This window comes from Pan paniscus, chromosome 11, assembly GCF_029289425.2.
Source record: "Pan paniscus chromosome 11, NHGRI_mPanPan1-v2.0_pri, whole genome shotgun sequence".
NCBI classification, from domain to species: Eukaryota; Metazoa; Chordata; class Mammalia; order Primates; family Hominidae; genus Pan; species Pan paniscus.
Window position 1 is genome coordinate 15,702,150 of NC_073260.2, and position 14,845 is coordinate 15,716,994.

A 14,845-nucleotide genomic window follows, 5' to 3' on the forward strand; every position below is an offset into this window, starting at 1 on the left:
TAGTGGAGCTAGGTGCTATTGGTTTGGGTGAAAAATAAGACCTGATTGTATAGTACTTAGAGGTTTGTTTTTTTTTTTTTTGTAGCTTGTAAAGCTCCAAGACCACCAAAGAGCATTCACAGAATAAATGTGTAAGAATATCCTTAAGTAGATTCATCCTCAGTACTTTATATGGGAGCCCCCCCCCCGTTCTCCCCCACCCTTTTAAAGTTCTTTTAAGTTAACCTTTTGAGCCATCCACTTCCTATGTGACAGGCACTATGCTAATCATGTATGTGATCATTTTTTTCATTCGTTCTTGCAGCAACCCTAAGAGCTTGTGGGTTTTCTTCTCCCTTTGCAGATGGGAATGTTAGCACCCCCAAAAGTTGATGTGCCTTGTCTAAGATGAGCAGCAGAGATGGAATTAAAACCAGGCCAGCATCCTTGCTGCCTCATACTACCTTCTTGGTAACTCTCCATTGTCATGAATTCCCTGTGACACTTGTACTTAGAGAAATATTCTTAGCATGACCCTGTTGGCCATGGATCTAAAATAATATAAAGAACCTCTGCCTGGTCGTCATCACCTTTGAACGCAAACCTAAGCTTTTTACTTCAGATTCGGCAAGCCCTGTCTGTGCGCCTGACACTACTCTAGGCACCAAGAAACAGGAGGCAGATCTGTGAATTCCCATTGACACACCCAGTCTGTTAGCCACAGCTCCATTTCCTTAAACACTTCAGATTCCATTCCGTCTGCCTATGCCTTCTTAGACTTGGCTGTCTCCCAGCAGCTCCTGCACCCTACTCCTACCATGAGTGCGGTCTTGGTGGAGCCGTGGGGCGTATCTTCTGTAACTCACTGTGGCTTCAGGGTTCATATATTGCAGCTATGTATCTTTGTCCTATATAATAAAGAATAAAGAACCTTCCAGGGTTCATATGTTGCAGTTCCTTCGAGCAGTGTATCTTGGTCCTAATCACCCCCTTTCTAATTTAGGGATACTGAAAGAAATTTGGACAACTAAGAATATCCAGTTAAATAATGACAAAGGCATATTTACTTTCCTGAGAAACATCTATTTGTTTTACCCAGTGGATGCTTTTCAGAAGGAAATATTGTATGGTGGCAAGACCACGACCTAATTAGCCTCTACACCCATAACCGAAAACCATTATTACTTTTCTGATGGTATCTCATTGAAGGAAGACAAAAAAAATAAACTGGCACCCTCTCTCTGTCAGTTTCTTCCTAACTGCGTCAACAAAAATTAGTCCCCAGGCATGTGGGAGCTGGGCAGGACCGGGTACCCTGTGGCCTGAGGAGTGGTGGGGGATACTTCCATCTCCCCACCAGCACACAGTCTGGTCCTTAGGAGATGTTTCAGTATTCGAGTGGAACATGGAGACTTTTCCAGCCTTGCCCCAGTCCTGTTCCACCACTCCCACCGACAGCATCCATTGTCTGAGTACCATCTGGTCTTGAGCCCTAAGAAAGGGCCAGTTTGTGGACTGGGCAGCTTTTCAGATTTGGCTTCGTTTTTGCTACTTTCCTGACGAACGCCACCTTGTCATGTTGATGCCAGCCTGTGTGATGAGCTGAGCACCTGAATGATGTGTGCAAAGCTTTCCTAGCTCTTCTGGACTAGAAAACACTAATCCTGTTTGCTTATCTGCCGCCCTTGAAGCAGAGATGAGAGTGGCAGTTGAAGGAGGTTTGAAATCCTGGAGCAGAGCCAAGGCCTCTTTGCCTGCACACTCCACTCTGCATGTTCCAGCCGTAGGAACAAACTGCATTATTTTGTTTCAAACTGTGCTCAAGGGAAGCCAAGACCTTGTAACTGGAAACTTACCAAACAGAGAATTTTAAGACTAAATTTAGTGTTCTATTTAAAAAATAAAATAAATCGAACATTGTGTTTATCTTTTATATGTTAAAAAGGAGAGAGAGTAACCTAGTTCACACTAACAACCTGAGAAGAGTATTCAAAGAAGTGAGAAGAAAACTAATCCTTTTGGTGAAGAGGGAAATCCTTAAGAAATTATAATGAAGTGGCATGGAATAGAGGCTTTGCAGCCAAACTTCCAAGCAACACAGCCTCTCTAATCTCCGTTATATACAATTTTATTGTGGTCCAGAGAATATTTAAAACTGTTAAAAAATAAAGGAACTTCCATGGACAGAAAGTAGGAGAGAAGATTGGTGGGTTTTACTTATACGGGCATTCTCTGGCTTTAAAATGTATAGATAATTAATTGCTTGTTGAACTATATTCTTCATTTAATTATGTGTGAATTGGTTTTCTCTTATTCATGTTAAACTCTAATTGGAATGAAGAACCTTGAGATACCATAGAGACTCTGTAATACAGAGTATCAACAGGTTAATTTGTGACACTTTGATGTGACTTCAACCAGCCATGGTCTCTCTGCTAGCTCTTACCTTCCTCTCCTGCCTCTTCTCCCATTGCTTCAACAAACATCAAGCACTTTGGATGAGGCACAGGATTCAGATTGTCAGTGATTCCCCAGTTCTGATCCATGGATTAGCATTATGTTAGAACCACCCAGAAAACTTGTTAAAATGCAGGTTCTTGGGCACCATCTCCAGACATTCTGGTTCACAAAGTCTAGTATGGAACCATGGAATGTGTATTTTTTGAGGTTCCCCGGATGATTGATACACAGCCTGATTTGGAACCAGTGAATAGACAGTTCTCTAAGACAAAAACAATATTTATTCTTTGGTGGCTGTTATTTTGCATCGTTAGACTCATTTTCATGTTGAGACGACATAATAGAGACTGATCAAGTTCATTTAGAAGATGTTTATGCGTACCGACTGGCACTTAAAAAGCTCTTTGTTTCCATATTCTCTTTGGGAGAGCTTTGATTGGGGCCTTGGCTAGCCTAGAAAAGGGCCATAGCTGAGTATAATCTGCTCAGGCTCTCAGTAATTTTACGGAATACCAGTGCAGTCCACCGGTGTAATTTGGGGTGCATGTGTGTAAACAGGTGATGTTCTTTTTTTTTTTTTTTTTTTTTTTTTTTTTGCCATTTCATTAAATTCATCCGATTTCTGCCATGGCAGAAAATTTTATTATTTTAGTAATGTGGTCAAGTCATGAAATAAACTGTGTCTTCCTTAGATTGCAGGACTGATAGCTTCTCATATGACTCTTATGAATCAGAATTTTAAAGGATAATATTTAAGTCATTGGCATCTTAATCTACTTAAAAAGCCCTAAATGGCACCCACTTTGGCAGACATGGCTGTCATAAAAGAAATTTTGAGCGCCTACTAGGTGCTTATGACACTGGGAGCAAGGACTCATAATTTCCTGTGTTGTTTCTGCAGACTGAAAGTGTGGTCACTTTGGTGAACCAAGGTAGTGTGATATGAGGTTAGACCATGAAATCATGGGTAAGTGCAGACACGGAGCACGTTCACATTTGTTCTTTTCTGCTACCTTGATAGCTTCAGAGTCTACCAGCTGGATGTGTCAGACAGCCCTGCTGGAGGTATCTTTTCCCAAGAAAAAAGACAGCAGGAGTGGAGGAGAGAGTATCAGACTGCAAGTCAGGATGGCTTTGTTCCACTTCTGCCTCCGCCTTGTTCTTAATCCACCATGTGCCACTTTCTAGCCATATGGCCTTGGGCAAGTTACTTGACCTCTTGGAGTCCCTCTGTCCTTTTCTGTGAAAATGGGGATAGTATTCACACCTACCTCAAGGTGGTTAAAAAGATCCAGTGACCATCCAGATATGAAAGCACAGAGCCCAGCTCTGGGCGCACTATTCACTCTGTAAATGTTACCTGAGGCTGAATCTCATCCTTGCAGGCCATAAACCCCGATTTGACTCTCAGAAACAAGGAGAGCGATAAAGATCCTAGGAGACTTCTGAATATTAGGATCGCCGTAATAGCAGATAGGGAGTGAATCCAAGCAAAACAGAATAGTCACGGCAACTCCCATGAGGTTTTGCGTACGGACCACTTCTCCCTAGTCATTTAGTCATTGAATAAATGGTCATTTCTCATTCAAGTCCTCACAGAGCTTGAGTGGCCTAAGAAGCTGCTGTGTTCTCTTGACCCACCCTTACCCCCTGACTGGCCTGTAGCTGGGAGGAGGACTAGCAGCTTCTCTGTCTTCAACCTTCAGGGCTCTGATGTCTCTGTCTCTGTGAAGCAGGCCTGATTCTTGCCCCAGGCAGAATTAATGATTCTTTCTTTATATGCTAACACACTTGAACCTCTATTATAGCATCTCTTTCATAATGCTTTTGTGTGGAAGTTGATTGTTTGCATTTTGATCTTTCTCTCTCTATTTTAAATTGCTTGAGGGCATGGCGTGTGCACATAGTGGATACTCAGTAATTGTGGGATTAATATAGATCAGAGCACAGAAGCAGTTTCATGGGGGCTAAGAGCACAGAATCCAGAGCTCAACTTCCCTAGGTTCATATCCTAGTTCTGCCAATAGCTGTGACCTTATACAGGTTCCTCAACACCCAGGAGCCTCAGTTTCCTCATCTATAAAATGGGGACAATAATGCTACCTACCTTATAGGGCTGTTGTGAAAATTAAGTGAGTTAAATATATGTGAAGCACTGTTCTCAGTGATTGGCAGATAGTAATGTGAATTCAGTGGTCATGGTGGTGGCTGTTTTTTGTTTTTGTTTTTGTTTTTCGAGATGGAGTTTTGTTCTTGTTGCCCAGGCTGGAGTGCAGTGGCGAGATCTTGGCTCACCACAACCTCTACCTCCCGGGTTCAAGTGATTCTTCTGCCTCAGCCTCCCTAGTAGCCGAGATTACAGGCATGTGCCACCACGCCTGGCTAATTTTGTATTTTTAGTAGAGACGGGGTTTTTCCATGTTGGTCAGGCTAGTCTTGAACTCCCAACCTCAGGTGATCCGCCCGCCTCAGCCTCCCAAAGTGCTGGGGATTACAGGCATGAGTGTGGCTGTTTTATAGCTTGAATCTTTCTTCTGAGGTTTTTTTTTTTTTTGGTGGGGGGTGGGGGGGATACGGAGGCTCATTCTGTTGCCCAGGCTGGAGTATAGTGGGGTTATCTTTGCTCACTGCAACATCTGCCTCTCGGGTTCAACTGATACTCGTGCCTCAGCCTCCCAAGTAGCTGGGACTACAGGCGCCTGTCACCACACCCAGCTAATTTTTGTATTTTTTGGTAGAGAAAAGGTTTCACTCTGTTGGCCAGGCTGGTCTCGAACTCCTGACCTGAAGTGATCCACCCGCCTTGGCCTCCCAAAGTGCTGGGATTACAGGCATGAGCTACCACCTGCGGCCTACAGTCACTTTCTAAGGTTAAATTTGCCAAAGAAAACTACAGGGAACAGTCCTTTTTCTTTTTCTTTTTCTTTTTTTTTTTTTTTTTTTTTACTACTCATGCAAATTTAGTAACTCACCACCTGAAGGTTCCTTAGTTTCTTCATGTGTGGGTACCTGACAGATAGGTACTCACAATTCCATGTTCAGTTATGCTTTCTTTTTAAAAGTATGATTCTTTATTAAAGCAATAGTATAGATCCATTAGCTAAACATAAATTATGGTTTATATTGTCAAAGAAATAGAAATATCCACTTAGACTAGATTTGAGGTGGCAAATCGATGTCTTCTTGAGTGCCCACTTTGATCCGTTGATCAAAGGTGCATGTGAGGCTGGGCATGGTAGCTCACACCTGTAATCTCAGCACTGTGGGAGGCTGAGGTGACCTCAAGTGTGAGGTCAGGAGATCGAGACCAGCCTGGCCAACATGGTGAAACTCCGTCTCTACTAAAAACACAAAAATTAGCTGGGCGTGGTGGCATTCACCCAGCTACTCGGGAGGCTGAGGCAGGAGAATCACTTCAATCCAGGAGGCAGAGGTTGCAGTGAGCCGAGATTGCACCACTGCAACGCCAGCCTGGGTGGCAGAACGAGATTCTGTATAACAACAACAACAACAAAAAAGTGCATGTGAGGAAGGATTGTGGGCCACATCCCGACTCTGTGATCAGTTAGTAATGTCTGTCACAGATATGGCTTGGAGGAGTGGTGGCACATTGGCTGTCCCTGTATTGAATACATTGTTATCAGTCCCCCATGTAACCTTGCCTTTTTCTTTTTCATCTTAAAGAGGAAAGAAAGCTCTTTCCTCACTCATGGTGCTGTGGGCTTATTTACAGTGTGGTTTACCACACCATCGTTTTCTGCTTCTGCTTTGGTAGCTAAAGCTTTTCTCTGGCAGTTTTAGTTGCTTTGATGTTTTAAAGTGTCAAATCTTGGCATGAAAGCTTGTTGCCCTGGTTAATAACTTACTCTAATTACTCTAGTAGATAGCTTTAAAAAAAAAAAATGGAGAGAAGTGATTAAGCAGGCGGTTGATTGCCTGTGTAAGTTTCCTCCTGACTAGGTGATATTGCTTTTGGGGGAAGACGCTTTCCTTCACTCCTTGTTGGGTGGGTTTTTTTGGTGTGTGTGTGTGTTTATTCCTTCCCTTTCCCAAAAGATAATGGAGAAGGAAAAAGTAAGATGAGTTCCACCCAGCTGAAAATGAAACTACTGGAAGAACGATTGTTGCCATTACCCCCTGAAAAGCAGCCCTGCATTTCAGCTGCTAAGAAAAGCAAGACACTGTTTGCTCTTTCCTTCTACTCACATGTCCGGCATCTGTCTAGACTAGCTGAAGGTTCTTTGATTTCTGAGATGTTCTAAGTTGCCTTTCTGCTAGAGTATCTTTGATAGTTTCTTGAAAGCCTATTCTTCCCCCACTAAATACAGTAACTACAATTTGAACATAGCTGAACCCTTTATAATTAAAGGTTTTTCTCACACCCATGGAAGGGTTGAAATAGGTTAACTTCACAGAGTCCCTGCAGATTTTGCTTAAAACGTTTTGATGATTTTAGAGAGGATTTGTCATTTAAGAATAAATTATAATCAAAACAAACAAAAACCACAGCAGTGTTTGAATCATGGCACCATGATACTACGAAGATGGTTTATAATTAAATAAAGGAATCAAGTTCTCAAACTGAGAAAGGGAACAACTTCCCAAGACACACAGCATTTTCTACAGCTGCTCTAAATAAGATGATCCCTGGTCAAAATGAACAAACTTAAGAATGACCTCCCTTTAAAGTCAGTAATCTGGTATCCTTTCTGTATTTATCATTTTATTCATTTCTTTGCGTTTATGTTCAGAGGGGAAATCCAAATGCCTCTAACCCTGTGAAGCAGGTGTTGGTTTGATTATTTAACATTCTGAATTCTAGGATGGAAAGAATGACTGTGACCATCTGATTGTCTTCCTCTGCCAGCTTTTAGAGCTTGGAATCTTAATACTTTTTCAAAACTGTACAGCCTCTAGTTGTGATCTATTAGGCAATTGCAATTTGTTAAATGTCTGGGGCCGGGCGCAGTGGCTCACGCCTATAATCCAGGCACTTTGGGAGGCGGGCGGATCACGTGAGGTCAGGAGTTCGAGACCAGCCTGACCAACATGGAGAAACCCCATCTCTATTAAAAATACAAAATTAGCTGGGCATGGTGGCGCATGCCTGTAATCCCAGCGACTCGGGAGGCTGAGGCAGGAGAGTTGAACCTGGCAGGCAGAGGTTGTGGTGAGCTGAGATTGCGCCATTGCACTCCAGCCTGGGCAACAAGAGTGAAACTCTGTCTCAAAAAAAAAAAAAAAAAAAAAAATCTGGTAATCTTGCCTATTCTTCCTCATGGTGTGAATCTGGAGGCATTCTCCATTCCCCAAACATTTACTCAGCACCGACTCTGTGTCAAACATAGTAGGAGGTAAGAAGAGGAATATTTGGGAGGCCGAGGAGGGTGGATCACCTGAGGTCAGGAGTTCGAGACCAGCCTGGCCAATTTGGCGAAACCCTGTCTTTGCTAAAAATACAAACATTAACTGGGTGTGGTAGCAGGTGCCTGTAATCCCAGCTATTCAGGAGGCTGAGGCAGGAGAATCACTTGAACGTGGGAGGCAGAGGTTGCAGTGAGCTGAGGTCCCACCACTGCACTCCAGTCTGGGTGACAGAGCGAGACTCCATCTCAAAAAAAAAAAAAAAGAGGAATCCGATGTGGTCTTGGTCCTTGAACAGCTCAAATCCATAGCCGTCATGTTCCTGGTCACCTGGGGTCATCTACATCTGAGTTCTTCAGAGTATCAGGGGCCAAGTAAGGAAGACGGCTGTGCCCTGGTCAGGTGATGGAGATGGGGTGACCTAAAAGTGGTGGTTCCTACATAGCTCATGAATTCCAGCTGGGCCCTGGAGCTGCAGAGCTGAGAAAGCAAGACCAGCTTAAAGACAGACCCTGATTTGCTTCGGCTTAGTACAGGTGAAGAAGGTAAACTGGGGCAGAGGAGGAGCCTTCTTCACTTCAAAGGATAGCAATTCCTCTAGAATTGTGAGTTGTCAAAGCTGGAAAGGAACACAGAAATCTTGTAGCCTAGTCTCTTGTTTTACATACAGGACAAATTGAGACCTAGGAAAGGAAGTGGCTTGCCCAGGTCAAAAAGTTAGCAGAAGACTCGGAGCAAGTATGTGAAAGGGAACATGACAAAAAGCAAGACTTTCCAACACTTTCAAGCCAGCCTGTCAGATGTATGTACTCAAAATGGAATGTAAACCTTTCTCTTTGACTAATAATAATTACTTCATTGTCTAGAATTTCCTGTGGGTTAAAGACACTACAACACCTTAGTTAAATGTAACTAATCCCCAGGAAATGATCAGATCTGTGTTTGTTTTAAAAATGATTATTTTCTGTCATTGGTATTTTGTCCGAGACATTTGGACATCTAGCAGCAAGGCAAATGCATATCTGTGTCATTTAACAATGTCAGCAGGTATTGTTACCTCATCTATTTCAGAGTCCTCCACCCTGTGGATGGCACAGGGTATACACTTGAATACTTTTTGAGTTTATTATGCATTGTGGAAACACAGTGGCCGTTATATTCTGACAGACCTGGATGTGAGTCCCAGTTCTGTCACTTACTGTCGATGTGGCCTTGGGCAAGTTATTTCACCTCTGAAACTGTTTCCTTATCTGTGAAATGTGGTGATGAGTGTATATGTGTATCAACACACACGCATACTTTCCTTTAAAACAATACTTTGCAAGGGTCTAAACCCCAACATGGTACCTACGCATATTGTGGTTTTGTCTTTGGAGGGGGCGTTCTTATTTTTATTTCACGTCAAGTTGCAGAGCTACTATTAGGATTCAGTGGAGGCATTGGAATCTAAGATTGTGACAATCTGGGCTTTATCTCTGAGAAATGACTGAAAAAAAAAATGTGTCTTGTGATTTTTCCCACTCCGTCATTGATCACTCTCCGTTCATGTCCTACTCCCACTGCCTTCTCCTTGTCTCCCTTTGCCTCAGAGAAAACTAATGGAGCCATAGAGAAAGCTCTGAGATATAAATGACCTTGTGCACCTTTAATTGAGGACAGAATTTGCTAAAGTGCATCCAAAAATCCACCAGTGGTTTACTGTACAGTCTGTGTCCTGGCTAGACTGGCTGTTGGCTGTATAATTTGTCTAGTTTTGTCTGGAGTCTTAGGCTGTTCAGCTGCTTCAGGGCAAAATCTTTTGGGGTGTCATTAAATGAGATTGATAATTGGCTTCTGATGAATATTCATTGTGACTAATGACTTTGGGCAAATTTTACACATACTATCTTTCCATTCTCTCACTGAGTGAGATTTTGATAGAATCATTTCCTTCAACTTGCACTTCAGTTATATATTTACAATATCCCTTTGTTGTCTACACTCCAAATTACATACTTTCATTACTTTTAAAGTTTGTATTCTGTAAGGAATGAACATAGGCCTTTAGGACTTTTATTTTTAGAAACAGAGTTTAGAGTTATTTTAAAAATTAGTGGCAAGTGATACTTTATAGAACAGAGTGCATTATTTCTGATTGAGTATAGATATATAGTAAGTCTTGTAATCAACTGACTGTCTTTAAGTAATGATGCACATAGTTTATGTCATTTAGTAATTTGGAAAAGAGCCAAATAATTCCCTGTTTTGTTTGTTTGTTTTCTTAATCAAATGAGTAATGCGTTTTACCCCGATTGCAGAAATTTGGCCCTTAGAAAACCCACTAATGAAATGGGCAAACACCTTAAAAGCTTGATTTTTTGTTTTTTTGTGAAGGATAAGTAATTTTAAAATCTTGGCATTGAGGTTGGTGGGTTTGCTTTTGAGGTTAAAAAGACATGAAAAGAACATTATCTGAAGATGAGATCTCTGCTACTTTATGTTTAAATAGGCTTTTGACCCAAACCAGTTTAACCTAAAAAGAGTCACATAATCAAGTTCTGTCTTAACCAGGTTCGTTCTATTAAATGACTTTTTCAAAGAAAATCACAAATTAATTCATGCGATGATGTTACCTTCATTTGTATGGGACCTTGTAGATTTTGAAGTGCTTTTATTTATTTATTTATATGTTGTGGAGTTAGAGAGTAGGCATATGATTGAATGAATGAGCGAATGGATGAATGAATGACTTGGTTTTCCAAAAGTGCCGTGCTTGTGTGTCTAAGCTTGCTGTTTTTGTTTTAGACATTTTTTCCTTTCTTTCTTTTTTGGGGGGACAGAGTCTTGCTCTGTTGCCTAGGCTGGAGTGTAGTGGTGTGATCTCAGCCCACTGCAACCTCTGCCTCCTGGGTTCAAGCAATTCTCCTGCCTCAGCCTCCCGAGTAGCTGGGACTACAGGCATGTGCCACCATGCCTGGCTATTTTTCTGTATTTTTAGTAGAGATGGGGTTTTGCCATGTTGGCCAGGCTGGTCTTGAACTCCTGATCTCAAGTGATCCGCCCACCTCAGCCTCCCAAAGAGCTGGGATCACAGGTGTGAGCCACCGCACCCAATCTGTTTTAGACTTTGAGTCATGTACCTTACTCTGTGAGACTCATGGGAATGTTGATACACTTCTGTTAAAAGCCAAGTTACTAAACTGTCTTTGTACTGTGAGTATATTCTAAGTAAAAATCATATTTTATTTATTCAGGACACATCCCATTAACTAGTGCACGTGTGTGTGTTGTGTGTTCTGGGCCACTGAGAACATGGAGGTGAGGACAGGATCTTCCTGTACTTTACAGTCAGGAGACAAACATGCAGCCAGTTATGGTCCAGTTAATAATGGGTGCCTATGGGCTGGGCGCAGTGGCTCATGCCTGTAATCCCAAGACTTTGGGAGGCCGAGGTGGGTGGGTCACTTGAGGTCAGGAGTTCGAGACCAGCCTGGCCAACATGGCGAAACCCCGTCTCTACAAAATATACAAAAATTAGCCGGGCATGGTGGCACACACCTGTAGTCCCAGCTACTCAGAAGGCTGAGGCAGGAGAATTGCTTGAACCTGGGAGGCGGACGTTGTAGTGAGCCGAGATCGTGCCACTGCACTCCAGCCTGGGTGACAGAGTGAGACCCTGTCTCAATAATAATAATAATAATAATATTATTATAATAATAGGTGCCTATGCACAGGGAACCAGGGAAGACTTTGAAGAGGAAGTACTTACACAGAGACCTGAGGGAGGAGTTTGCTAGAGGCACAAATCCAGGCCAGTTTGGGGGACGGGTGGAAAGGGATGGGAGGAAAAGGAGTACATGACTCTATCTAAGTGATGTATTCCAAGGACAGACTTGGAGAAGATGGTACAGAGTGTGGCTACAGATGGCTGCTGTAAAGCTAGACCGTGGGCTGGTGGAGCCATCCGGGCCAGGCTTGTCCCCAAAGACTTCTGAGTAGGAAGTGATGGGCCGGAACCTGCACTTGAGGAGGAGCGCTCTGGCAGCTAGTTAAAGATGAGCAGAAAGAGCTGAGACCCAGGGCCAGTGGAACCCTCCAGCCTGACTTCAGGGTGGAATCAGGTCAGAGTTGGTTCATTCTCCACTCACTCAACACCAGCAAGGACTTTTCATCTCTAAGAAGCCCTGAAGGGATTAGTTTTATATATGTATATTTTTATATGTGAGATATATATATCTATATCACCCTCCTTTATATGGGTACCTATGGAAATAGAATGTGAAGGGATGGGTTAAACCTGCGAGCCTTGACGGGGTCACTGGGAACTGTTCTTGGGTGCCTGCTGAATCAGATCCAGTTCATGGCATGGACCTGGCTTCAAGAACAGGGCCTGGAGGAAAGAGTCAGGGCAGGTGGGGGTGGGGAGTAGCAGCCCTGGCTTTAACACACAGCTCTCACAACTGTGAAACATCAGCAGAATATCCAATTTAAAGCTGTTCATGTTACACTAACCTCTGGGATTCTTTTAACTGGGCCTTGGCACGTCACTCTTTCGCCACGTAAATGTCCTTCTGTCAGCAAAGGCCAGTTAACAGCTTCCAAAAGAAGCAAAGTCCTCATGGGAACAGGCTTCCCTGAAACCAAAGAAACATTAAAGAAAAAAAGACAGAAAGAAATATGTGTTGTTGGCTTTTGTCACTTCATAGCTATATCTCCAAAAGTTGTTTTTTTCCCTTTCTTTTCACTATATTGAATTTTGTAGCAATTGTATCCCTTTGTAGTATCTTTGTTTCCTAAATTTTTAATTGCATCAAATACTGATTGTATGATGTCTCTAGCTCTCAAGAAACAAAAGGAATACAAAATAGGGGCAAGTCAAAAGACTGTGGAGAGGAAGGATTAGTCAGTAAACAGTGCCAGAGCAATTGATTACCTATGTGGAAAAAATAAATTCTCACCTCAGTCCTTAAACCTAAAGTAATTCCAGATGGACTGAAGAGTTAAATGCTAGGGGAAAATTTGGAGGACTTTCTTGGGATAAAAGCAGTAGAAACCATCATGGAAGAAAATATTTGTCTACGTAATTATTTAGACCTTCTCTTTGCCCAGAAATTCAAAGAAAATTAAGGATAAATTATTTTCAAAACATTACAAAGGCTGGGTATTCTTTGCATTTCATCAGTGATTGCTTATAAACCAGTAAAAATTACTAATACTCATTTTTAAAGTGGGCTAAGAATATGAATAGACCATTTGTCTATTATATAAATATAGTGAAGAAACATATGACAAAATGTTCAACCTTAGTCCTGATCAGAATAAAAATAAACGTACTAACTTGACTACAAGGAGTAGTGCTGGTGAGGGGCAGGGAGGCCAGAATCATGGTGTATGGCTGGGGGTCGGGGGTGTAAAGAGCCTCCATCCTTCATCTATTCATTCTACTAACATATTTATGAGATATGTATTTATTAAGTGCCTTCAAATGTTTATAACCTTTGTCTCTGAATTCTACATTTAGGAACTATAGATACAAATTATTGACCTGTATGATGATATTACTTAATGGTAGTAGAGTAGTTAAATATATTAATAGCATGGGAAATTCATCGAGTATCATTAAAAGATATTTTTTCTAAGAATATTTAAAGAATATTCTGGATTTGTGCCTTTAAAGCATCATTAAGAGATATCTTTTTCTAAGAATATTTAAAGGAAAATGGCATCAAATAATGTTCACTTTTAAGAAACACAAAAGAATACTGTATAGTCATCCTAATTGTATTTAAAAGGGGAATATATGTGCTTGTGTGTGTAATAACCTACAATGTTAAATCTTCTGATGGTGGTGGCATTTATTTTAATCCCTTTCACCATTTTAAAAATTTTCTATTTCGTATATTAGCTTTATCATCAGAAAAAAAGATTTTTTGAAAAGAAAGCTCTTACTAAATTTGAATTAGGGTGATTGAGTTAACTTAGAATGATTTCTCCAGGTTTTTCAGCTTATCATGTAAACATGTTGAAGAATTATAGAATTGTATTGCTGAAATCAAATGGCGGTGTCTCCTCCCTTGGATTTGTTCATTGATCTCTGCTTTGCTCTGTTCCAGCTGACTGCCTGCATCCACGGGTCTGCGGCGATGCTCTACCCCATGTACTGGCAGCACGTGTACATCCCCGTGCTGCCGCCGCATCTGCTGGACTACTGCTGGTAAGGTGGCTGGCCCTGTCCTCTGCTTCTCCTTTGCCCTGATCTGACTGGGCGTGTTAGGTGTGTCACTTGTTAATGCAGTTGGTGACTCTACATTAAAAATATTAACTTCATCCAGCCTGGACAAAATAGTGAGAATCCATCTGTACAAAAAAAAAAAAAAAAAAAAGCCAGTCATGGTGGCACATACGTGTAGTCCCAGCTACTCAGGAGGCTGAGTTGGTGGGATCATTTGAGCCAGAGAGGTTGAGGCTATAGTGAGCTATAATTGTGCCACTGCACTCCATCCGGGGCAACAGAGTGAGACTCGTCTCAATAATAATAATAATAATAATAATAAAAATACTAACTTCTAAGTGGCATGGATTTAAGACCACCTGATTGCACGGCCCTTTCATTTCCAGTTTTCTTATATGTCATGACACTCTGAAGAGTACAAGAGAATAGGTAGTAACTTTTCACATTTCTCAGTTTGGGGGAAGCAATGCACCAAAAGGTTGCGTGTTTGTTTGTTTGTTTTTTCCTAAGACAAATTGTAAACTGGGGACAAAAACAATTGAGATCTCCAAGGTCTTCAAGTTTCAGCCATGCCCTGGCACATTCCTTAAGACTTGTGCTCACTGTGGTTTGGGAGCACAAGCCAGGCAGCGCTAAACTGTCTGAAGTTCTTTGAGGAGAATTTCACTGTTCAGTGAAACAGACTTTAGTAGAAGGAAGAAACAAAGGTTTTGGCGACAGCCCTACCATCTTGGGCAAGTCACTTGGCTTTAAGACTTTGTTTACTCATCTGTAAAAGGAAGTTGTTCAATACATAATCATACAAAGATGAAACAAGATAACATATGAAAG

The 14,845-nt window shown here is 41.7% G+C and overlaps 1 protein-coding gene across 10 annotated transcripts in view; it reads left to right on the forward strand.

Annotated features, from left to right (window-relative positions):
• DENND1A (DENN domain containing 1A) overlaps window positions 1-14,845 on the forward strand; it is a 542,810-nt gene that overhangs the window by 279,359 nt on the left and 248,606 nt on the right. For all 10 annotated transcript variants that reach the window (XM_063594216.1, XM_057298645.2, XM_063594214.1 and 7 more), the window contains one exon: window positions 13,896-13,996. In XM_063594216.1, the coding sequence (XP_063450286.1) occupies window positions 13,896-13,996 (101 nt within the window). The remainder of the gene's footprint in view (window positions 1-13,895; window positions 13,997-14,845) is intronic.